The 25,570-nt window shown below is 43.5% G+C and overlaps 1 protein-coding gene across 2 annotated transcripts in view; it reads left to right on the plus strand.

Annotated features, from left to right (window-relative positions):
- SEC24A (SEC24 homolog A, COPII component) overlaps positions 1-25,570 on the plus strand; it is a 209,413-nt gene that overhangs the window by 87,905 nt on the left and 95,938 nt on the right. For both annotated transcript variants that reach the window (XM_077473942.1, XM_077473943.1), the window contains 2 exons: positions 4,566-4,668; positions 18,606-18,732. In XM_077473942.1, the coding sequence (XP_077330068.1) occupies positions 4,566-4,668; positions 18,606-18,732 (230 nt within the window). The remainder of the gene's footprint in view (positions 1-4,565; positions 4,669-18,605; positions 18,733-25,570) is intronic.

Raw genomic sequence — 25,570 nt, forward strand, 5'->3', positions numbered from 1 at the left:
ATCAGGTGGATGTAAGAAGGCATGAGGATATCGCCTTTGGGCGCAGTGTGCTGCAGGTAGCAGTATAGGTCCTCAAGTCTGGGGGTACCCTACAGGTTGTCTCTTGCTCCCCTCAAATAGCATTGCTATGGGATGTCCCACATAGTGATTACTATGGTGCTCTGTCCTGTGATGTACGATAAAGAAAATAGGATTTTTATAACGGCTTACCTGTAAAATCATTTTCTTGGCGTACATCAGGGGACACAGAAGTCCTGCCCTTCTTTCTGGGGTTTAAGTATATTGCTTTGCTACAAAAACTGAGGTACTCCTGGGGGGGGGGGGGGGGTATATAGGGATTTAACTTCCTGTATTCACTATGTGGGTATATCGGCACCTTCAGGTGATGGACACTGGTATACCCAATACAGGAAGTCTACTCCCTATATAACCCCTCCTCCTACCAGGAGTACCTCCAGTTTTTGTAGCAAAGCAATATACTTAAACCCCAGAAAGAGGGGCAGGACCTCTGTGTCCCGTGATGTACTCCGAGAAAAGTATTTTTACAGGTAAGCGGTTATAAAAATCCTATTTTTGCAACTTATCGCTTCCTCAGGAGTGTGAATGTGATGTCTAAGTAAGCAAAGATACAAATGAAGACTATTTTTCATATAAATACCAATTGTCAATAAACACAGTAAACCTTACTTTAATGACCTTCAAAAATAGGACCCATATATAGGACAGGAGGTGGCAAGACTTGGGAGTACCAGGGCAGATGTGGGGACATATATAGCCACCATAACCTAAACCTGTGCCTAAATCATGAATACTAAAAGGATTTACAATTTCTGAACAAGCAGTAAAAACACTTTAAAACAAGTCCTCATTCATTTATGTCTAAGAACTGCAAATAAATTTAATTTCCTCCTGTACTGTTGGCTGCAGGGCACTTTTGGGGTCCAAAGTGTGGCACAGTCTCAGATGTGCTTAGTGGGTAAGGCCTTTTGGCCTGAATCAATGAGTCAACTTTCTCCTGTACCCTTGGGAACTTTTTTTTTTTTTTTTTTACATTTCTTCCCACCATTGGTTTCATCATAAGGCTTAAAGCAGTATTGAACATTTATTATATTGCATCTTGCCTATTCTTTGATGTGATGGCTGCATTCGTTTTCTTTTTTAGACTTTCTTTACTTTATTTTCACCTGGCAATCCTGACAGTAGGTCTAGTGTGTGTGTGTGTGTGTGTGTTTTTTTTTTTTTTTTTTTTTTTAACAGAACAAGCTCAACAGCAAGCTCTCTACCACTGACAGGTGGACAGGTTTTATTCTTGTAAAAGCTCTATCCGAAGAGGAGCAAAACTGTTACTGTAACTGCAGTATCAACTGGAGCTTGGCTTCAATTTTAGTGTATCTAAATCTGCTATTACATCTAACACACCCCTTCCCCTAGACTATTCTTCTGTCCAAAGGTGCCCCTGTGCTCCTTCATCCAGAGTGGAGGCACTGTAATACAGAAGGTGTATTACTGGCCAGATTAACGTGAAAAAGCTCAAAAAAGAAAAATACAGCCACCACATTGATTAGTAAGCTGCAATATTTAGGTTTAACCTCCCTGGCGGTATGATTCAGTCTGGAATTAGGTGCTGAAAGCGGTACAATTATTTTGCATGGAAATCTGGCATTTTTTATTTTGTAGTCCTGTAATTCTTAGGAATAACGCTCTTAAATCTCTTCAAACCAGTGTCTAGCAGACATCCCGGGTATGATAAAGTTTATAATATAATAAAGAATAATAAAAATGATTCAATAATGTAATCAAATCCTAAAACACTGAAAAAGGGACACGTTTTGGTTGCTATGGACAATCTCCAAATTCCAGGCAGAAAAAAACTGTATTTATAATATAAAAGTGCATGCAGGGCATTGCACAGGCCACTAGGGACAAAGGGTGTGTGTATTTTTTAATACAGCACTGTAATCTGTAAGATTACAGTGCGGTGTGTGTTTTTTGTCTTTTTTTACTTTTTTGAATTTGGTGCCGATCTCCGCTCCCGTGCACCGTAATGTCGCAGAGAATGGAGCTCGGTGGCATTCGGGCACTGTGAATCGAGCGGAGGACAGCTCGATCACACAGCGCGGAGGACATCGCTGGATCCAGGGGACAAGGTAAGTAACTCTCCCTGTGTCCTCCCTGCATCCAGCTAAGCTATCCCGAGTCTGGCTCGGGTTACCGCTAGGGGGGGTTAATACCAATTTAATCTACTAGGTCGAGTGTTGCATGTGTGCTCTGCACTATTTCTCCCACTATCACAGCCAAGAGGAAGCACCATCCCACTGCTGCTACTGCTCTTGAAGCACCACATGGCTCACCTCTATTTTCAATCTATTACTCACCTACGTTGACTTGTTCCTCTCTGGCCACTGGCAACCCACTGGGTGTCAGGTCTCCGCTTGTAGCTTTCAACCTAGACCCTTGAGTCAGGCACTTCTTCTTTCAGTTGCCCTTCTTCACTATACTTGTATAGTTTCCCTGTTCCCTAGGATCTCTGATCCCACTCTGGTATAAGCCTATCCTTGGGAATGGTATCCCACTCGGAATCACATTCCTTCCCATAGGGGAGGCCTTTTTCTTTTCATGGGATTGCACCCATCGATTGACTCTCCTCAGCCCTATTCCCCCTCTGAGTAAACTCCTTGGAGTTGTGTGTGGATTAGTCTTTACTGTTCCCTTCCCTAGTAAGGACCTGGCTTTTTGGTGCCTTCCAGTAGCTCTGGACCCTGCTTGCAGCACTGGTGGTTCTTTATATCTATTCTAGTGCCTTTTCCTGGCATCCTCATACCCATTATGTTTAGCGGTCTTTTCCCCATTTCCCCTTTTCAGGTTTTAGTATGGTCTCCCCTTTCAGTCCCTCGTTCCTTTTCTCTACCTCTGTTTTAGGAGGATTGTTCTTTGGGCATTACAACTAATTGGACTTTTTGGTACAAGAAGTTCTGGATGTTTGCTGGTCCATGAAGAGGCCCCATCCACGTACCCCCCCCCCCACCCCTTTCATCTAATAGTCGCCATATTGAGTGCCTCCCCCTTTTCTGCCAGGAAGCAAATCACTCACTGTGGGGTCCTCTAACCCCCTCGATGGTCAGCAGATATGAAATGCTATTGGACCCTGCCACTAATTTTTGGAAATTATATGGAAGGGAGGTGTGCTTTCCCAAGCTCACTGTCTGTGTTCAGGACTGCACACCCATCCTGCAATCCAAACTCCGAAGTGCTGGTGAGTTCATGCAACCGCTGTGTCACAGTTCATTAGCATAGGTCTGTATGCAGCTCCACGCTTATCTAGAAACAAACGAATGGCTCTACAGGACTCTGTGCCCATGTGAATGAGCCGTTATGGCAGCCTTTCTCAACCTTTTCAGCACAGAGGAACCCTTGAAATAGTGCTCCAGTCTCGGGGGAACCCCTGCTAAAAACTCTTGATACAATAGTGTAATGGTCAGTGGGAAGAATGGTCCTTACACTTGTGGTCATTGGGAAGAATAAACACCTGCCTCCTTACAGATAGCTAAAAAGATCAATGTTGTGAATGGGAACTTATCTGAGAGGCAGAAATTGTCCAATGCTGAAGGAACCCCTAGGGTTCCACGGAACCCTGGTTGAGAATCGCTGCTCTACATTTATCTATCTAGTCCTCCATGTTGTCACCATACACTTGTGGTCATTAGGAAGAATAACCTCCTTACAGATAGCTAAAAGATCAATGGTGTCGCAACCTCTGGAGGAACCCTAGGGTTCCACTGAACCCTGGTTGAGAATCACTGCGTTAGAGAGAACAGAGGAGAATTGTAATAAAGCTTTCTTACTGCTTGTTAATACTATATAAATGGTTTAGTTTTCGTAGTCTGGGCACATCCGCACTTGCAATAGTGGATTTTCTTGGGCAAAAGGATCAAATCCAAATGGGTATTGAACTGGAATCCTGAAATGTAAATGAAGGCCAAGTTCATCTATTGGAAAATGTTGCATGTTATACCGTATTTAGGGTGGAACCTGTAACATGTTGCAGCTTTTGTTACTTCTCCCCCTGATCCCCAATCCCTCGCTCAGTGTGACTGAGGGCTGGGGTTCTTCCCTTCGCACGCACTGGAACAGTTCAAAAACAGCATGGTCGTGAGGGGCTCTGCCTACATGGCTGCGTTTTTCTTCAGATTCCTGTGAATGAATGAACTACTGTCAGCCACCATTGCAGAAGGTTTGTAGTTCTGAATGAACTGCAAAGACTTTGATGAATGCCCTGCAGTTTTCAAATTGACAGCTTGTATGGAGGTATGAGGTAAAAGCTGCTGGGTTTGTCCGCAGAAGCCTGACATTGCACCCCAGATCCACTGACAGTCACCAGCTCTGTTCTCAGGCAGCTCTGAGAACTGAGTGATCAGTGGTGTTTGCTCAGTTCTCAGCCTTAAAGCAAGCTGAGGACAGATGCAGCTTTAAACCGATCCACCTAGGTAAGTGATCAAAAAAAAAATCTCATACGTCTTTTTAAATATGGCTTTGTCTTACCTAATCAATGTTGATGTGCCTTGCAGGTTATTTCGCTGTACCTTGACCAACATCCCTCAAACTCAGGCTCTGCTGAACAAAGCCAAGCTTCCACTGGGGCTCCTGCTACACCCGTTCAAAGATTTATCGGTATGAAACTTTTTCAGACCTGTTCAAACCTGCACAATCTCTTTACTATTGAAATTAATATGTTTCTTTTGAATTTTGTTTCAGCCAGTGCTGGTTATAAGGAGAGTGCATCTGGAAAGCATTCACAGTGCTTCGCTTTTTCCACATTTTATGTTACATCCTTATTCCAAAATGGAATACATTTTATTATTTTCCTCAAAATTTTACAAAGAATACCCCATAATGACGATGTGAAAGAAGTTTATTTGAAATCTTTGCAAATTTATTAAAAATAAAAAACTGAAAAAATTCCATGTACATAAGTATTCAAAGCCTTTGCTCAATAGTTTTTTGAAGCACCTTTTGACACCAATTACAGCCTCAAGTCTTTTTGAGTATGACGCTACAAGCTTGGCACACCTATTTTTGGGCACTTTCTCCCATTCTTCTTTGCAAGACCTCACAAGTTTCATCAGGTTGGATGGGGAGCGTTGGTGCATGGCCATTTTTAGATCTCTTCAGAGATGTTCAATTGGGTTCATGCCTGGGCTCTGGCTGAGCTACTCGAGGACACTCAGTGTTGTCCCGTAGCCACTTATTTTGTTATCTTGGCTGTGTGCTTGGAGTTGTTGCCTGTTGGACCTTTTGCCCAAATCAGGTTGTAGGAACATCTTCTTTTTATTTTATTTTTAAATTTGCAAAGATTTTAAACTTCTTTCATGTTGTCATTATGGGGTATTTTTTGTAGGAAAATAATGTAATCAATTTTGGAATAAGGCTGTAACATGACAAAATGTGGAAGAGAAATGCTGTGAATATTTTCCCATGCACTGTATGTTTCCGTTCTTTCTTTAATGATTTTCTGCTGTTTCTTGTTGCTGTGCTGTTAAAGATTACACTGAAGATTTTGTAATCCTGACTTTAAATTCATGCAAGAGGCAATTGCTAAGCCATAGCCATGTGTTATAGTTTCACTTGACAATAACTTTCATATTTTCATTCTGTTAAGGCCCATGCAGACAATATGAAAATCGGAGGAAAAATTTGTACGACAAGCTGTCTGCCGATTTTTAGATCATTAGTACGGTGCTTTCAACAGCCAATTTAGCTTTTTCGGCAGACAAAAGCTGGATGTGCAGACTATAAAAAAAAAATTTCGGATGTGAACTCAACCTCGATTTTCATTCATTAGTATGGTTTTCTATAGAAAAAAAAGGGCAAGACTACGCATGCTCAAACGAAAGAATACATACAAAGCTAGTCAACACATTACGTCACTTCTGACATTTGTGTTCTGATGTATGAAAATTTTCATATTGTGAGTGACTTGATCACTTTCGACATGAGACTAGCATTCCACAAAAAACGCACTTTCGGTCATCCGAAAATCTAAGCATGTGTATGAGGCTTTATTCTCTGAATAGCTAAACTTGTCCCATAGGAGTTGATTTACGAGCATGGGAGAGTGCAAAATCTGGTGCAGCTGTGCACGGTATTCAATCCACTTCTAACTTACTAGTTGTATAGTAGGTGAGGTTGAAAAAACACACAAATCCATCAAGTCCAACCTATGTGTGTGATTATATGTCAGTATTGCATTGTATATCCCTGTATGTTGCGGTCGTTCAGGTGCTTATCAAATAGTTTTTGAAACTATCGATAATGAAGGGAATTCCACATTCTTGCCGCTCTTACAGTAAAGAACCCACTACGTAGTTTAACGTTAAAGCTCTTTTCTTCTAATTTTAATGAGTGACCACGTGTCTCCACAAAAAAGTTTTATCCCTATTGTGAGGTCACCAGTACGGTATTTATGACTTGTAATCATATCCCCCTCTCAAGCATCTCTTCTCCAGAGAGAATGTTCAGTGCTCGCAACCTTTCCTTATAACTAATATCCTCCAGACCCTTTATTAGATTAGTTGCACTTCTTTGTACTAGCTCCATTTCCAGTACATCCTTCCTGAGGACTGGTGCCCAGATCTGGACAGCATACTCTAGGTTTGGCCAGACAAGAGTCTTGCAGAGTGGGAGAATTATTGCTTTATCTCTGGAGTTGATGCCCTTTTTTATTGCATGCCAATATTGTGTTTGCTTTGTTAGCAGCAGCTTGGCATTGTATGCCATTGCTGTGCCTATCATCTACTAGGACCCCCGGGTCCTTTTCCATCCTAGATTCCCCCAGAGGTCCCCCCCCCATTATTTAGTTACCCACCCCATTAATTTGTTCAGAACTTTTTTGCAAGGTTTCCACATCCTGTGGAGAAGTTATTGCCCTGCTTAGTTTAGTATCGTCTGCAAATACAGAGATTGAACTGTTTACTACATCCTCCAGGTCGTTTATGAACTAAATAAGTAGGATTTGTCCCAGCACAGAACCCTGGGGGGGACCTCACTACCCACCTCTGACCATTCTGAGTATTCCCCATTTATCACCACCTTCTGAACTTGCCCTTGTAGCCAGTTTTCAATCCATGTGCTCGCCCTATGATCTATGCCAACAGACCTTATTTTATACAGTAAACGTTTATGGGGAACTGTGTCAAATGCTTTTGCAAAATCCTGATGCACCATGTCTACGGGGCCTTCCTTTATCTAGATGGCAACTTACCTCCTCATAGAAGGTTAATAGATTGGTTTGGCAAGAACGATTCTTCCTGAATCCATACTGGTTACTACTAATGATACCGTTCGCGTTACTAAAATCTTGTATATAGTCACTTATCCCCTCCAAGAACTTGTATACTATTGATGTTGGGCTAACTGGTCTGTAATTCCCAGGGATGCATTTTGGAATGACTGCTACAGGGCGGTTGCTTAACTCTGGGAGGGCATACTATGACGTCCTCCCAGAATTCTGCTCTCGTGCGCCCCCGGGGCACGCACCCGAGAACTTCCGTGACCGCTGGGTCCATAGGACCTGGCGCATCATTGTGAACGGCTGCTGATTGCGGCCGTTTACCATGTGATCACAATGTCAAATGACGGAGCGATCACATGTAAGTAAACCAGCGTGATTTCCGGTTCCTCCCTCCCCTCTCCGTCCATTGTGAGTGGAGAGGGGAGAGATCATGGCAGCAGCGCTGTGGGCTGCATGTGTAGTGCCCACAGCGCTGCTCAGTGACAGATCTATCCATCCATCCATCTATCCATCCATCTATCCATCCATCCTCACCCAGCCATACCCTGCATACATGCTCACCCATCTATCCATCCATGCTTGGCCATCCCATCCACCCCCATCCATACCCAATCGTACCCAGCCTTCCTCAGCCATACCCGGCCATTCCCATTCATGCTCATCCATGCCACTACAGTACATCACAAAAGTGTAATAGGTAGTCAAATTAGGTTTGAAGCTTATGTCCATAGAACATCTGATGATGCTCCCTGCATGTTGGTCCTCTGTGGCCACACTGTGGAAAAGTCTCACATATGTGGTATCGCCATACTCGGGAGGAATAGGAGAATCTATTTTGGGGTGTAATTTTTGGTATGTACATGTTTGTTAGAAATATAATGTAAATGGACAATGTTGTGTAGTTAAAAAAAAAAAATGCATTTTAATTTTCTTTACACGTTTTCCAGAAATGTGTAGGAAAAAATTACATGTTCAAAAGACTCGATATGCCTCAGATTATATATTGGGTTGTTTTCTTTCTAAAATGGGGTCATTTTTGGGGCGTTTCCATTGTCCTGGTTCTCCAGGGCCTTCAAAAATGTAAGAGGGTAGTTAAGAAATTATGTGTGTCATTTATGCTCCAAGAATGCCTGATAGCGCTCCCTGCATGTTGGGCCTCTGTATGTGGTATCGCCATACTCAGGAACAGTAGTAGAATGTGCTTTGGGGTGTAATTTGTGCTAGATATATGCTGTGTGTTAGAAATAACCTGCTAATATAACAATTTTTTGTGAAAAAAAAAAAGTTAAGAGAATCTTTATTTTGCAAAGAATTGTGAGAAAAAATGTCAACTTGAAAAAAACTCACCACGCCTCTTACTAAATACTTTGGAATGTCTACTTTACAAAAAGGGGTTTTGGGGGTATTTGTACTTTCCTGGCTTGTTAGGGTCTCAAGAAATGATAGGCCGACAGTACTTCAAGTGTGATCAATTTTCAGAGATTGGCACCATAGCTTGTGGACTCTAACTTTCACAAAGACCAAATATACACCTATTTGGGTTATGTTTACCAAATATATGTAGTGGTATAAATTTTGGCCAAAATATATGAAGAAAAATTACTAATTTGCCAACTTTTATAACGGAAAGAAAGACAAATTCATTTTTCTACAGATTTTTTTTTTTTTTGTTTTATAGCGCAAAAAATAAAAAAAAACCCAGCGGTGATTAAATACCACCAACAGCTCTATATGTGTGAAAAAAGGACAAAATTTCAAATAGGTACAGTGTTGCATGACTGAGTAATTGTCATTCAAAATGTGAGCGCACCGAAAGCTGAAAATTGGTCTGGTTATTAAGGGGGTTAAGTGCCCAGTGGTTAAAGCAAATCCATCTCTCCTCCATAATCTTTGTTCATAAGATTTTATCCCAAATTGTGCATTCTATTCAAGGTATACCCTTGAATGGTTGCCAGCCACTCATGAGAGCTGTTGAGCCAGGTCTCTGAAAGTCCCACAAAATCCAAATCCTTGTACAACAGTATCTCTAGTTCACCCATTTTGCCCACCAGGCTCATGGCATTAGTGATGTATGCCATGTAGTTTAGGCCGGTCGCATACTATCCTCTTATTGGGTGTTCTGAGATTGCAGCTAGGACTTGTTACTATACTTGCCTTGGTGCTTTAGTCAACCTAGCACTAATGCCCCCAATACTACCCTCTGGAATATGTTTTGCATTGACTATCTCTACCTCTGGAACTCCCCATCCCCCCCCTCCCCCCCCGGTCGCCCAGTTAAAAAAACAAAAAAAAACAAAAACTTTTTGGCCATCTTTACTCCCAGCTGATCTGCACACTTCTCATTTAGGTGCCTCCTATAGTCCCTTCTATAGTACTGGTGATCGTCTGAGAAGTCGGCCCAGTCCTCCAGGAACACAAACCCCTCCTCACTACACCAGCTTTCCAGCCACTTGTTTACTTTCCTAATCTACCTCTGCCTTTCTGGTGTGGCTCAATGTACTTGGTAGTATTCCTGAGAATGCTACCTTGGAGGTCCCTTTCCTCAATTTCGCTCCCAAGTCCCTAAAATCGTTCCTTAGAACACTTCATCTGCTTCTGACTTTGTCATTGGTGCCAACATGCACCATGACAGCCGAGTCTTCCCCAGCCCCTCCCAGTAATCTGTCCACCAGGTCCGTGATGTGCCGAAACCGAGCGCCTGATAGGACGAGAGGGCGATCTGTAACAAAGACCTGAAGCGCCAAACTGTATCTTGTCTAAGAATTGAATCCCCTACCACCAGAATCTCTTTCCTTTCCCCTCCCCCCCCCCCCCCCCCCCCTCACTGGAAGTGTTCTCCCGGCAGCTAGGAGAGTCCCTCAACTCCAGCAGTGCTGGTCCCTGACTGGTTTCACCAATGTCACTCAATGGAGTGTACTTATTGGGATGCTTCAGCCCTGGATCGGACTCCCTGGCATTTCCTCCTCTACCCTTCCTGACTGTCACCCATATACTCTTTTCTAGTGCCTGCACCTCTTTGTCTCCACCCGCCTCTGTGCTGGCCCCTGCCAGCACCTGCTGTGTACGTTCCTGGCTCTCCTTCTTCAGTATGGAGGGACTTCTCTGTGCTGACAGTTGCTTCCCCAGATTCAGAACCGGGGCTTCCAGAGAAACAACGCACTTGCATTTTGCACAGCAGTATTTGCCCTTGATCGGATGATCAAGGAACGCATACATGCCGCAAGATGTACACTGAGTCACATCTCCACACCCACCAGGTATGTACCTACTAATTTAATGAGGATTCGGTATTCTACCCTGTCCAAATCATCTAGAAACTAGCTTACTGACACTAATACTCAACAAGACAATACGCCGGCACTCGCTGACCCACGTACACCCGCACACAACTCGAACAACATTCAGGTGCTACTTGACGCTACTTCAGCTTGCTCACTAAAGCTTTGACAAAATAAAAATGAAAGTTGATTAGTTTCTATGCACAGTTGCGCACCGGATTTTTCACTCTGGTTTTAGTAAATGACGACCACAATTTGTTTTAAAAAAAGATAGTTGTTTAAAGTAAACTTGGATGCAACATTAACAATTCTAAGTAAATCTGCAGTTGCTGAGAATGTCTACTAGTTCTGCATGTTACGATTAAATAGACCTCTGACTGTACTGTCAATCGGAAGTTCAGTCTCCTTCCTTCGCTGCCAGGCCAATTAGAAAGCGCAGCAAGCAAACACAGGGAGCAATCTGTGAAGCCAAAAGGCTTCCCTACCTGTTCCCCCCCCTTAGTGGAGATGGTGGCGGCAGCACCCGAAAGCTGATCTGAAGATTGGCTGGGGTACCGACATTGTGGGTTCCCTGGACAGGTAAGTGTCCATATATTAACCACTTAAGGACCGAGCTTCTTTCTGAGGTTTGTTTTTTACAAGTTAGTTTCTTTATCGTACATCATGGGACACAGATCCTTAAGTAATTAATGGGTTATCGGCCACCTTCAGGTGTTGACACTGGTATACCCAATACAAGTAGTTGTCTCCCCTATATAACCCCTCCTCCTTCCAGTAGTACCTCCGTTTTTTTCGCCAGTGTCTAAGGTGTTGGTCACGAGTGAAGATGTGCTCTGAGGAGCTCCAGGAAGGATCCATGCTGGATTTAAAATGACCTCCACAACCAGATCCATCCATGCCACTGCGGCCACAGGATGGTACCTGGGCCTCGCATAGAAGAACGAGGTTCTGCCTGTAACACTTCTCTTTGAGGGCTGGACCCTAAGAACCAGGACTTTTTGGTCTTGCTACATTACCTAAAGTTGTCCTGGGGGGTGCTATACAGGTCCAAAAGAATGGAATCCCTATTAAAATGGACCCGGTCTTTTAAGGTTTAACTACATTACCCGCTGTAATGGGTGCAGTTTGGATCTGTCTGTTTTCAGCAGTATCCTGCAGCGAGAAAAAGGTACGAGAAAAGCTTAGGTACTGCAAAGTCCACCTATGCCTTTTCTTTCATATTAACATGTAATGCCTTAAAGTCGTCTCTAGACGGAGTTACAATACACATACCCTTAAAATCTGTGCTACAAACAGCGTGTGTCCTAGCAGCTGGAGGGGGTTCTTTAGTCCTCTCCCTCCAATTGGATTAACTGAGTGGCTGGTACAGGTACTCTGAAGGTACAATAAACATCCTGTAAGCAGTGTGCCATTTCTCTGAAAAACAGCACACTTATCATCACCTCAGACTGCTAAGAACCCCCTAATCTCCCCCCTTCGAGGGGTGCAGGCCGCTTTCTTAAAGAAACATTTACTTTTTATCAACAGAGCCTTTTTCTAAAAGAACACTGCATGGCGGCTGCAGCCTTCTCGCCTCCCTGGTCTGTCTCTCAGACTTGTAGCGTGCCATGCATGAGCTGTGCTTTACCTTGAAAGAGGAGGCAGTTGGGTTGAGAAAAGGGGGCATGGCTAATGTGGACGACGCCGTGTGTGGACTCAGCGTCCTGTGAAGCACACTGCGCACAGGCAATCAGGTTTACAAGAAGTGGGGATGATAGAAGCTGACGATCTTATTACCATATGTGTCTACAGAGCAGCTGAAGGAGAGCTGCCACAGGAGTGTTGGAGCATGTGAGAGGTGTACACAGGCATTTTCAGTACAGGGAAAGACAGTATTGTTTAGCATCAGTTTAATCTGTACTACCATTGTTTTTTATTACTATTGCAGTAAATAGTACACTCTTAGAGTGCCTCTGCTTTTGTGCTTTCCACTATGGCTTCCAAGGTTACTACTAAGGCACCAAAATTTCCACTTCCAGGCACTGGGAACTCCAGTCATGCCTCTAACTGTCATCCTCTTCGGCGATGCCTGACATGGCAAGCCAGGGTGAGCTTTGCAACAGATTTGGTGGTGCAACTGCTTTTCACACTTCAGCTCCTGTGTACATGACTGAAGATGCATATTCCTCTGCCTTGCACGGCTTAGAAGGAAGATTAGTGCCTTTAATCGCATCCTCCATTCAGGGGGTTCGGAAGCATGCTAGATCCCTCACTCCCACTTCAAACCCTTTACCAAGGGAACAGTGCAGACAGGATGAGGTATTATCCTCAGACGATCGAGAGGTAGAGCAAACCAATCATTCTTCTGTGGTGGAAACGGTTGATTATGCTTCACAATCTGCGGTACAAATCTTTACGGAGATGGTTTGATCCACCACTTTCATGCTACCCAAACAGTCAGCTGAAAGTTTTTCTTCTTTGGATTCTTTGAAACCTTCACAACTTTTGCATGAGTTTCCTGTCCACGCATTACTAGGGAAGCTTATTTATGCCGAATAGTATCATCCGGATAACCATTTTCTCCCTCCAAAGAGATTCTCAGTTCTCTATCCCATGGGGGAAAATTTTACCAAAAGATGGAAAGTTTCAGCAGTTGATGCTGCGATTTCCAGTGTGAATAAGAGTGACTTGTCCAGTTGACAATGCATAAATGCTTAAAGATCCAACAGATAGAGTTGGAATTCCTGTTAAAAAAAATCTTTTTATTTTTTTCTTTTTTTTCCTCGACAGGGACTGTTACTCAACCTGCAGTCGCTGCAATGGGCATCTGTCAGTCCTCTAAGGACCAGTTTACAGATGCTCTTAAAGAGGACCCTGCACAACAGGCCCGTAAGTCGGCTGAACTACCAAAGGCGTTATGTTTTGCTATAGACGCTATGAAAGATTCTATTCACCAGGCGTCCTGTCTTGTGCTAATACACGTGCGTAGAACCCTTTGGTTAAAGAATTGGGAAGCCAAAGCCCCTTGTAAAAAGCTTCTGACTAGTTTTCCCTCATGGGGAGAGACTATTTGGCGATGATTTGGATAAATACATCCAGACAATTTTCTAGTGAAAAGAGTAATCTTTTGCCAGTCAAAGGAAAGTTTAAACGTGCGCCAGTGGTATCCACTTCTAGGCAGTGGTGCAGGCCTCCGCTGTCAGACTCTAGAGGAAAACCTCAGGGTCAGACCCAGGCACAAAAGAAGACCTGAGGCCGCAAAGCAGAACACTAAAGCCTCATCATGAAGTGAGAAATACTCAGAAGTCTGGCAAAGGGAAATTCAGGACAGATGAGTTCTCTCCACGCTGTCTCTAGGATACAAACTAGAATTCCGGGAGTTTCCACCGTCTCAAGAATCCAGGGAAAATGTATCCCTGTTTCAAGCACTAGAACGGTTATTGGCTCCGGGGGTGATCATACAGATTCCCACACAAGAGCAAGGTTCGGGGTTTTGTTCAAACCTGTTTATGGTACCAAAGCCAAATGGTGGTGTTGGACCCATTCTAGAGCTAAAGAATCTAAAACAGTTCCTGAAGATACGCTCCTTTTGCATGTCAGTAGTTTCCATCCTACAAGGAGGAGAGCTTCTCGCATCCATGCACATCAGAGATGCATATCTGCATGTCCCTATATTCCCTGCTCAGCAGAGGTTTCTGCCCTTTAAAGTAGAATAGTACTTTCAGTTTGTAGCCTTGCCCTTTGGCTAGCTACAGCCCCCCGGATGTTCACAAAAGTACAGGCCCCACCTCAAGCCAGGCTAAGGGCACAGGGCATAACAGTCTTGGCATACCTAGATGGTCTATTGTTAATAGACCAGTCAGTGGCTCTCTTGGAGCAAAGTGTACGCATTACAAACAGTTACCCTGAAAGTCTGGTTCTCAACCTAGAGAAGTCTTCCTTAAACCCTCTAAGAAAGCTGGAGTATTTGGGCCTGATCATAGACATGGCCCAAAAAAGGGTGTTCTTGCATCTGGCAAAGATCAGCTCTATACGAGAGCTGGTGCGGATGGTCAGGTAAAAAAGATCCCTCGATTCGACTTTGCATGAGGTTGTTGGGAAAGATGGTAACTTCAAAGCAGTTCCCTATGCACAGTTCCATTTGAGATACTTGCAAAACAGTATCCTGTCTGCTTGGTACAAGATGGCCCAAGCTTTGGACTTGTCAATGCGGCTGTCCCCAAGGGTGTCCCAAAGCCTCAGTTGGTTACTAACCCAGAATCTGCTGAAAGGAAAGTCCTTCGGGACCAATTATCTGGAAAGTAGTAATGACAGATGCCAGCCTCTCTGACTGGGGAGCAGTACTAGAGAAAACTACAGTCCAGGGATAGTGGTCAAGATCCAATAGAACCCTGCCCATCAACATCCTACAGATTTGGGCAGTGTGTCTGGCTTTGAAAACCTTGACCTCCAGGTTAAAGAATTGTCCTGTCAGGATTTAATCTGACAATGCCACAGCTGTGGCCTATATCAATCAAGGGAGCACCAAGAGTCTTTCAGCTCAGAGAGAAGTGAACCGTATTCTAACTTGACCAGAAAAGAATGTCACATGCCTATTTGTAGTTTTCACCCCGTTGTAGAGAATTGGCAGGCGGACTTCTTAAGTCGCCATAAGTTATTCCCAGGGGAATGTTCTCTTCACCCCTTCTTTTGGGCTGTTTGCCAAAAATGGGGGCCTCTGGACGTAGATCTTCTAGTGTCCAGATTCAACATGAAGTTAGTCAACTTTGTGTCCAGGACAAGGGATCCATTCGCATGTGTATCAGATGCGTTGGTGACCCCGTGGGATCAGTTCTCACTGATCTATGCATTCCCCCTATTCAGTTGCTGCCACGACTTCTTTGCAGGGTCAAGCTGGAAAGATGGCAGTGGAAGGTCCATGGCCCCTCCCGCTAAGACCAGACTTGCTTTCACAAGGGCCGATATTCCATCCTACTTTACAAATGCAAAATTTAACAGCTTGGCTATTGAAACCCACATTCTGAAGAAATGTGGGCTTTCAAGGTCAGTTATCTCAACTTTGATTAATGCAAGAAAGCCAACTTCCAGAACTATATATTATAGAGTTTGGAAGAATTATGTTTCCTGGTGTGAATCCAAGGGTTGGCACCCTCGGAGATATATTATAGGCAGAATTCTTGCCTTTCTACAATTAGGCGTAGAGATGAAGTTGGCCCTGAGTACTATAAGGGCCAAGTCTCAGCCTTATCGATTTTTATTTCAAAGACTGCTTGCTACACATTCTTTAGTCCAGGGTTTTAGACAAGGGGTGTTGCAGATTAATCCGCCGGTTAAAACACCCTTGAGCCCTTGGGACTTGAGTTTAGTTTTGTTACATGGTTAGTAAGGTTGAATAAAGACACCAGTCCATCCAGTTCAACCTGAGTGAGTGTCTACAATTGTCCCTATCCCTGTACATTGCACACTCACATTGGTCCCTACCCTCAAGGAGCCCACAGCCCAAGGTCCCCATTCTTATACTAGGGCCAATTTTGGACAGAAGCCGATTAACCTACCTGCATGTCTTTGGAGTGTGGGAGGAAACCGGAGTACCCGGAGGAAACCCACGCAGGCACAGGGAACATGCAAACTCCAGACAGGTAGTGTCGTTGGGATTTGAACCAGCAACCCTTCTTACTGCTAGGTGACAGTGCTAGCCACTAGCCCAAGTGTTAGTATTAAAAAAAAAAAAAAAACAGCCATTTGAACCGATACAGCATATTCCCTTAGTCCTTCTGACAAGGAAGCTGGTATTTTTGGTTGCTATATCCTCCAGCAAGTTGGGTTTCGGAATTGGCTGCTCATACTTGTAAAGAGCCATATTTGATTATTCATGATAACAGAGTGGTGCTACGCCCTTGTCCAGGCTTATTGCCAAAAGTAGTTTCAGGTTTTTACCTGAACCAAGCTATTGTCCTGGCATCGTTTTTCCCAAAACCATGTTCCAGGGAAGAAGTCACTACATTTGTCTTGATGTGGTGTGAGCAGTGAAAATCTATTTAAATGCAACTGCTCAGATTCATCAGACCGATGTCTTATTTATTCTGCCACAAGGTCCTAAAAGGACAGGTAGCGTCAAAATCCACTGTCACTAAGTGTATTCGCAAGTTATTATTCAAACTTATGATTTAAAGGGTAAGATTCCCCCCTTTAAAGTCAAGGGGCACTCTACCAGAGCGGCTAGTGTTTCTTGGGCAGTGCGTCACCAGACCTCCATGGCTCAGATCTGCAAGGCCACAACTTGGTCTTCAGTGCATACATTCACAAAATGTTAAGTTGATGTAAGGAGGAATGAGGATATTGCCTTCAGGCACACTGTGTCCGAGGCAGCAGTATAAGTCCTCAGGTCTGGGGTGTCCTACCGGTTGTGTCTCCCTCCCCTCTAGTAGCATTGCTATGGGACGTCCCATTAAGTAATTGCTTAGGACTCTGTGTTCCATGATGTACGATAAAGAAAAAAAAGATTTCTAGAACAGCTTACCTGTAAAATCCCTTTCTTGGAGTACATCATGGGACACAGAGGTCCCTCCCCTCTTTTTACGAGGTTTGAGTGAGTATATTGGCTACAAAAACTGAGGTACTCCTGGAAGGAGGAGGGATTATATAGGGGAGTCAACTTCCTGTATTGGGTATACCAGTGTCAACACCTGATGGTGGCCCATAACCCATTAAGTAATTACCCATGATGTACTCCAAGAAAAGGATTTTACAGGTAAGCTGTTATAAAAATACAATTTTTTGCTAGAAATTTACTTGGAACAACCAAACATTTATACATTTTTTTTTTTTCTAACACCCTAGAGAATAAAATGGTGGGGAATGCACTACTTTCTGTCATGCCGTATTTGCGCAGTGGTCTTACAAGCACACTTTTTTTAGAGAGAAAATAATACACATTTCGAATTAAAAAAGAGACAACAGTAAAGTTAGCCCAATATTATTTTTTTTTTCTATTGAGAAAGATAATGTTGCACCGAGTAAATTGATATCCAGCATGTCATGCTTCAAAACTGCACCCGTTCATGGAATGGCAACAAACCCTTACCCTTAAAAATCTCCAGAGGCGACGTTTAAATTTTTTTTTCGGGTTGTACGTTTTGAGTTAGGAGGTCTAGGGCTAGAATTATTGCTCTTGCTCTACCGATCGCGACGATGCCTCACGTGTGTGGTTTGAACACCGCTCACATATGCGTTTTGCTTCTGCATAAGAGCTTGGGACAGGGCGTGTTTAAAAAAAATATATGTTTTCTTATTTATTTTTACACTGTTCTTTTAAAAAACAAAAAGAACCTGCCACTGATAAAAGTGATCTCTGTGGCGGATTCGCGTGAGATCGCTGTTATCGGAAACCGGACTGCTCACTGAAGAAGAGGATACCAGGGTTATGACTAGCTGCTGCCATAACAAAGATTTCCCTCTTCAAAGTGCCAACGTATATCGGCGTGAGCTGGTCCGAAATTGGTTAAAAGTTTTAAAAAATTAACAGGTTGGAACACCTCTTTAAAGTTTCTACACGCATAGATATGTTTTTATAGGGGAAGTCCAGGCTGGGCTTCTCCTATGGGGTTACAGGAGTGCAATTTGTTTTGCACTATTGTGACCAGTTTTCAGCGGTCTAAAGTCTGCTTTTCGCTGACGTCACTGCCATCAGCCGAGGCAGTGCCTCATCCCAACTTCCAGGTTTGCCAGCTGACTTGATTGATGGCAGTCTCGGCATCTCAGCAAGCCGCTGAGACGGCCTCTCCCTGTCCCTCCACAGCTCAGCACTCCAGTGAGTGTGGAGAAGAGATGAGACGCTGACTTGACAGCAGCATTCCTCTCTGGGATCTGTGAGAACCGAGCCATCGCCGATGCTCGGCTGTCAGTGCACAGATGGCGGGGGACAGCTGCAGCATCAGTCTGATGCTCCCATACACCAAGGTAAGTATGAATCAAATAAATAAACCCATACATCTCTTAACAGTGGTACTTGACATCTTTTTATATTTCCTTTAAGATCAAAAATCTTTTTGTTTTTGTAGCAACTTCCTGTTGTAACTTCCAGTACTATAGTCAGATGCCGCTCTTGCCGTACATACATCAACCCTTTTGTAACCTTCTTGGACCAAAGGCGATGGAAATGTAACTTATGCTACAGAGTAAATGACGGTAAGTTGTGTTTTGGTGTGAGGAATTTATTACCCAATTTGTTTATTTTCCTTGGAAGAAAGGATTGTTTCTTGTATCAGAAAAATGTTCCATGTGTTAGCTATGTGAATTTAAATATGAAAGTCTAACTTCAGCTAAAGCATTTTATTTTGGGTTAACATTGATAAAAGTTAGAGCCTCTGCTAGGGTTTTACTGCCAGCTATGACCTTATTAAAAAAAATAAAAATCCCCTCACTTGTTGGAAAGGTCTTTACATTGGCCCATCTCTTGCCTGGGCATCTTTGGGGCAGGATGTGTAGAAATATCTTCTTCTATGGGGTCACAGACAGAGAGAAAAAAAAACTGATCGAAATTTTATCTCTTCCCCACTCAATCTTAAATTAAAAATGTTGAGCTGTAATGTTAAATGGTTTGCATTGTCTACATTTGGACTGTACTTTGTGAATTGGTAAAGTGAACAATAGATGGACTTTTTAGGCACTACAACACACAGCCATCTAAAATTAAATATTTTATTAATACAAAAAATCATAACAATCAAGGTGAAGTAAAAAAAAATTCCTAGCACATATGCTGGTAACAATGCAATATTTTATGTCACACAGTATTTGTGCAGCAGTGTTTTAAATGCAATTTTTTAGGAAAAGGGACACTTTCGTGAATTTAAAAAAAACATGAAATCTCCAAAGGCGATGCTTTAATTTTTTTTTTTTTTTTTTTTTTTTTTTTACGGTTACCAGGTTAGAGGAGGTGAATGAATGAAATACTTGTATAGCGCACAGTGAATCGCCTCTAGGCACTGTGGCGAGCTTTGATCATCTGCTAAAAGAGGAAGGTCTTGAGTTTTTTTTTTCCTAAAAGCCAGGTGATTTTCTTCCAGGCGGATGTTGATTGGTAGAGCATTCCATAGCCGAGGCCCTTGGACAGCGAATCTCCAATCCCCCTTGGATTTATACCGGGCTTTGGGAACGAGGAAGAGGTTTTTGTTGGCTGATCGAAGACTGCGGTTTGGTGTGTAATGATTTATTTTCTCCATTAGGTATTGCGGAGCTTCTCTATGCACGCATTTGTGGGTGAGGCAAAGGGTCTTGGACGTGATCCGATTTTTTATTTTTTTATTTTTTTTTATTTTTTTTTTTTACGGTTAGCCAATGTAAGCTCCTCAGGGAAGGAGAGATGGATTCCCAGGGTTTTTTTTTCCTGTTATCAGCCTTGCCGCCATGTTTTGGATCAGTTGTAATTGCGCAAGTTGATATTGTGGAAATCCTATGTAAAGCGAGTTTGCGTAGTCCAGTCGTGAATTAATGATTGTTCCAACTACCACTGCTTTGTCATCCTTTGGGATAAAAGGGATGAGTCTGCGAAGCATGCGTAGCAGATGGTGATATCCACTGACTACTGCTCCTATTTGCGCATCCATTGACGTTTGTGCGTGTAAAATAACCCCCGAGACTCTTGGCCTCTTGGGAGATGGTCTGCCCAAAGACCAGGAGGTTTTGGTTACGGGTGGAGACCAGGAGGTTTTGGTTACGGGATTATGATTTGGGTGTAAGATAACAAGTTCTGTCTTTGATTCGTTGAGTTGGAGGGAGTTAGTGGTCATCCAGTCCTCTATTGATTTGAGGCAGTTTTCAAGTTGTTGGTGATCTTTTTTTTCCATTGATCCGGAAATAAAGTTGCGTGTCGTCGGCGTAAGAGTGGAAGCAAAGGCCTGAGCATCTGATGATTTGGAGGAGTGGGCGGATGTAAATGTTGAAGAGAACGGGTGACAAAGGAGAGCCTTGAGGGACTCCGCAGGTGACTGCCCCAGATTCAGAGAGGAATTTTCCTAGTTTCACTGTCTGAACGATTTCCTAGGAAGGACGCGAACCATTGGAGATCTATGTCATGGACTCCGGCTACTTCTGTGAGGCGACGAGTAGAGTATTGTGGTCTACTGTATCAAACGCTGCGCTAAGGTCTAACAGTACGAGGAGACACTGCTCTCCGTCATCTGCTGCTTCGAGGGCATCGTCCCAAATCTTAAGGAGTGCTGTTTCTGCTCATGACCCGGGCGGAAGCCTGATTGCAGCGGGTCCAGGAGTTTGTGAGTATCCAGGCGGAGTTGTAGCTGATGTAATGCTACTTTCTCCATGATCTTTGAAATGGTGTTAAGGCTTGTAATTGGCCTACGGTTGTTTGGGTCCTGAGGGTCCAGGTTTGTTTTCTTGAGTAGAGGTTTGACGATGCCTTGTTTGAGGATGCTAGGAACAATCCCTTCGTGGAATGATTGGTTTATGAGGTGGCTTATGGTCGGAGCCACGGTGTCGGAGCATTCTTTCAGTAGTTTTGTGGGGATGATGTCAATTGGTGGGGTACTGTCACGAAGTTTATTAATGATGTTTTTTGTGGTGTCTGCAGTAATTGGGGTTAGTGAAAATTTCGGCGGTTGTGGAATGTTGGTGCAGACCTCCTCTTATGTATTTGTTGGCTGAGGTTGGATATTTTCTTCTGACAAATTGTTTCCCTGATGGTTTTGACTTTATTGATGAAAAAATCCGACAGTTTGTCACAGTAATCCTGGGATTCATTTTCTGGGGTTTCTAGGCACACCGGGTTCATTGATTAGTTTTAAACAGTTCCCGCGGTTGGTTTGCGAGGTCTAGTGCTAGAATTATTGCTCTCGCTCTGACGATCGCGGCGGTACCTCACATGTGTGATTTGAACACTGTTTACATATGCAGGCGCGACTTCCGTATGTATTTTCTTTGCTGCGTGGGCTCGTGGTGACGGGGCGGTTAGATTTTTTTTATTTTTATATTAAATTGTGTTTTTAAAAAAATTTGATTACTTTTATTGCTGTCACAAGGAATGTAAACATCCCTTGTGACAGTAATAGGTGGTGACAGGTACTCTTTATGGAGGGAATTGGGGGGGGGGGGGTTCCCTCCTTTGCACTTACACTGTTTTCAGTGATCTGAATACTTTGATCTGAATACTGTATATTTTTTAAAATCCAGCGCCATTGGCAGCTGAGTAAACAGGAAGTGACGACGTGACTTCACTTCCGTGTTTACATCAAGGAAACTGGAACAAAGCAGTTTCCGGCTTCGTTCCACTGTGTCACTAGCCGCCAGAAGAACAGGATTGTCGATCGGCTCTCCCATGCCACCGGGAGGCCCAGGAAGAGCGGCAAGAGGTGGGGACGTCCCCTCCCGCTCCTCTGGGATAACAACCGAGCGGCTTTTATCGGTTGTTATCCTGAGAAAGCCGATTGCACTGGGATGATGCCTGCAGCTGCAGGCATCTTCCCGGTATAACTCCCGAAAGCAGAGTACACACATCTGCGTGTACACAGCGGGAATGGGTTATACTCTGTGAACTGGTTTTCTACTGTTTTCTGGATTGTGTAGCAGTCAGTGTGGTATATAGAGGTGGAGGTGATCATAGAAGGATCTACCCCACTTGATGTTTATACATGAATTCCTCCCCCCACCACCACCACTGCATATCCATTTTTTTGCTCCACCACCCTTCTGCTTACTGTGTTTGATCCTTTTAATATTTGAACCCTTGCCGGTACACTCTCTAGCCTACGCTTTATAATACCACAATGATTCCTGGCATGTGATTATTCACAATATTTACCTCAAGTTCCTTAAGAAGCACACCTGCGCAAAACGTGTAGAGCGACAAGCTTTTATACCACCCCCCTACATCAACCTACACCAGGCCCATCTAAATATTGATAACTACATCTGTACAAGTTTTATGCAAAGATAGTCTGGTCTAGGGGTGGTTATGGTGATGTCTGCATGGTATTTTTACTAGCATATGCACTAGGAATTGTTAACTTCACCTTGATTGTTATTGGGGATCTCATGAAATATTTTTTGCATACATTCATCACCCCCCACCCCCCCCCCCCCCCCTTCTTCTTTTTTTTTTTTTTTTTTTTTTTTTCTTTCTTAAGCAAAAAAGGTTTCTTTACAGTAAGAGATGTGAAATGGACTCCCTCAAGAGCTGATTCTGTCCAGATCAGTAGATTGATTTAAAAAAAGCCTGGATTCCTTCCCAAATGTACATAATATAAGTAGGTACTAACAATACTGTAGGTAATGTTGATCCAGGGAATATCCGATTGCCTTTTGGAGGATCAGGATGGACTCGTTCCCCCGCTCCGCTCGCGGCGCCGTCATACGTACTGTGGGCACTCTGCTGTGGCTTCACAGCCGGGCACCCACTGCGCACGCGCGAGTGGTGTAGGGCGCCGTGATAGCCATACAGTCACACGTGACAGGTCCCAGGTGACTTGCGGCGTGAGGGGAAGTGATGTCACCAACCCGTGCAAGGAAGAAGGCAGACTACGAGGGACCCCCTAGCAACAGGTATTTTCAAAATGATGTTTATTAAATTTCACAAGATACAAAGTATGTATAGCAACTACATCCAATACAATTCTTGGATGTCATACAGATATAGGCAGCATGAACAATGACGATATCAACAACAGTAACTTCGGCACATAGTTGTATCTGAATCAGAAAACAGGGACTAGCATTGTGTAACTCAAGAGTGTGCCTTGGAATATAGTACAGCAGTAAAAGTGGGGTAGAGGGTAGGGTAATGAAGGGAGGGAGAGACGGATAAAAAGAAGGGAAGAAGATGGGGGGGAGGTTGGGGGGTGGGAGGGAAAAGGGGGGGGGGGGGTTTGAGAACAAAGTATGGAATGATGAACCAGCAATCACAAGATAACAAAAATGATATTCATCAGGAACAAAGTCAGGTTATCTGGGATGAGTACCATTTGTGCCATGGGAGCCATTGGGCCTGGGTTTTTGCATAGGATGGTAAGCCTCTGGACCCAATCAGCTCGTATGTATAGTGAGAGTGCACTAGTGTGGTAACGTCTAGGATGCTAGGTATGGTAGAGGATTTCCAGTTTCTGGTTAGAAGTAGTCTAGTTGCCAGAAGAATATGAGTAAGGACTGTGCGGCATGTATGAGGGACATCGTCCGGAAATATGTTGAGTATAGCAAGTTGTGGAGACAGAGAGATTGGAACATTGCTTACGTCTCGAATAAGTTTCGTAACGTCTGACCAAAGGAGATTAATATGTGGACATTGCCACAGAATGTGGAATAAAGTTCCTGTATGGTTGCAGTTGCGCCAGCACAGTGGGGTAGTGCCGGGTTGAAATTTAGCGAGTCTATGGGGAGTCATATACCAGCGAAGAGTGATTTTTGACGTCAGTTCCCATAAGCCTGTGCACCGTGTGGCTTTGTATACAGAGGTAAAGGCTTGTTGCCATTGGGCGTCAGAGAAGTGGAGAAGTGTGTCTGATTCCCAATCTAGGAAGGGTTTGGATTTGAAGAAGATATTTTTCTCCTGCAACAGGGGGTAAATAATCGATATACCTTTATATGTAGAATCTTGTTTGAAATAGTAATTCCATAGTTTTAAGGGTATTGCACCCTCTAAGCGGGTGTGTGTGGTCAGACAGGAGCGTAATCTATGATAATTGAAAAAATCTGACGAGGGTGCCCCATAAATGGACTGGATCTCAGGGAAAGATTTGTTATCCGTGAGGGTCCTAAGATCATTAGTGTGGGATGCCCTGGACGTGAGCCATGTAGGGATAGTTAGATCAGGTGATAAGATTTGGAGGGTCTGTAATGATACCGGTATGTCTTTCATAGGGAGGGATGACAATGTGTTATTGCAAAGTATTTTCCATGCAGAAAGCGATGCTTTTATGGTGGGTGAGTAGATGCTGAAATTTGTCACCGAGACTAGGGAGCTAAATAACCAGCTTTTGAGGTCGGGACCAGGTGTGGCACAATTTTCTATATCTCCCCATAGCGTAGTATGGGGGGGGTTAGTCCATTCCCGCAGTTGGGAGAGGATGGTGGCCAAGTAATAGTCCCGGATGTCTGTATATCCCATACCCCCAGCATGCTTATGTTTGAGAAGTTTGGAATAGTTGCTACTAGGTTTTTTATCTTGCCACATGTATTTACTAAGAATAGATTGCAAAGAAGCTAGGTATGATTTGGATAAGGGGATGGGAAGGGTGCGAAATTGATATAGAATTTTAGGTAATGTGAGCATTTTAAACGCAGCGAGCCTACCCGACCATGAAAGTTCAAATTTGGCGAGGTTGGACAGATCTTTGATTAACAATTGTTTGGTTTTAACATAGTTGGCTTGAAACAATCTAGACACCGATTTAGTGAGTACAATGCCTAAGTACGGAATTCCTTGGTCAGCCCAAGGGTATGCATATTGGTTTCTTAGAATATTGCTACTGACAGCACCAAGGCCCAGTTCTAAAATATATGATTTGGTTTCGTTGACCTTATAATAAGAGACGGAGCCAAAGGTAGTTAAAACATGTTGTACCGAAGCCAGGGAAGTCATAGGGTTAGTAAGCATCAATATGACATCATCTGCAAATAAATTTATTTTGTGGTCTATGTGGCCTATTTTAAAGCCAGAGATGGTTGTGCAATTTCTGATATGTGCCGCCAGGGGTTCCATGATCAGGTTAAAGATAAGTGGTGATAAGGGACAACCCTGGCGGGTACCATTGGTTATTGGAAAAGCTCGGGAGGTTATTCCGTCCGTGTAAACTTGTGCCGATGGAGAAGAATATAGGGCCATAATTGCTGAAAAAATATGACCTTGGAATCCAAATTTTTTAAGGGTAGCTTCTAGGTAAGCCCAATGGACTCTATCGAACGCCTTCTCTGCGTCTAGAGATAGAAGCAGAGAAGGCGTTCTACTAGTCTCAGCGTGATGAATTATGTTCATCAATCTCCTTGAAGCATCATAAGTTTGTCTACCCTTCGTGAAGCC

The sequence above is a fragment of the Lithobates pipiens genome, unplaced genomic scaffold (assembly GCF_037356315.1).
Source record: "Lithobates pipiens isolate NorthernLeopardFrog02 unplaced genomic scaffold, aLitPip1_a1.2 Scaffold_8, whole genome shotgun sequence".
In the NCBI taxonomy this organism is placed as follows: Eukaryota; Metazoa; Chordata; class Amphibia; order Anura; family Ranidae; genus Lithobates; species Lithobates pipiens.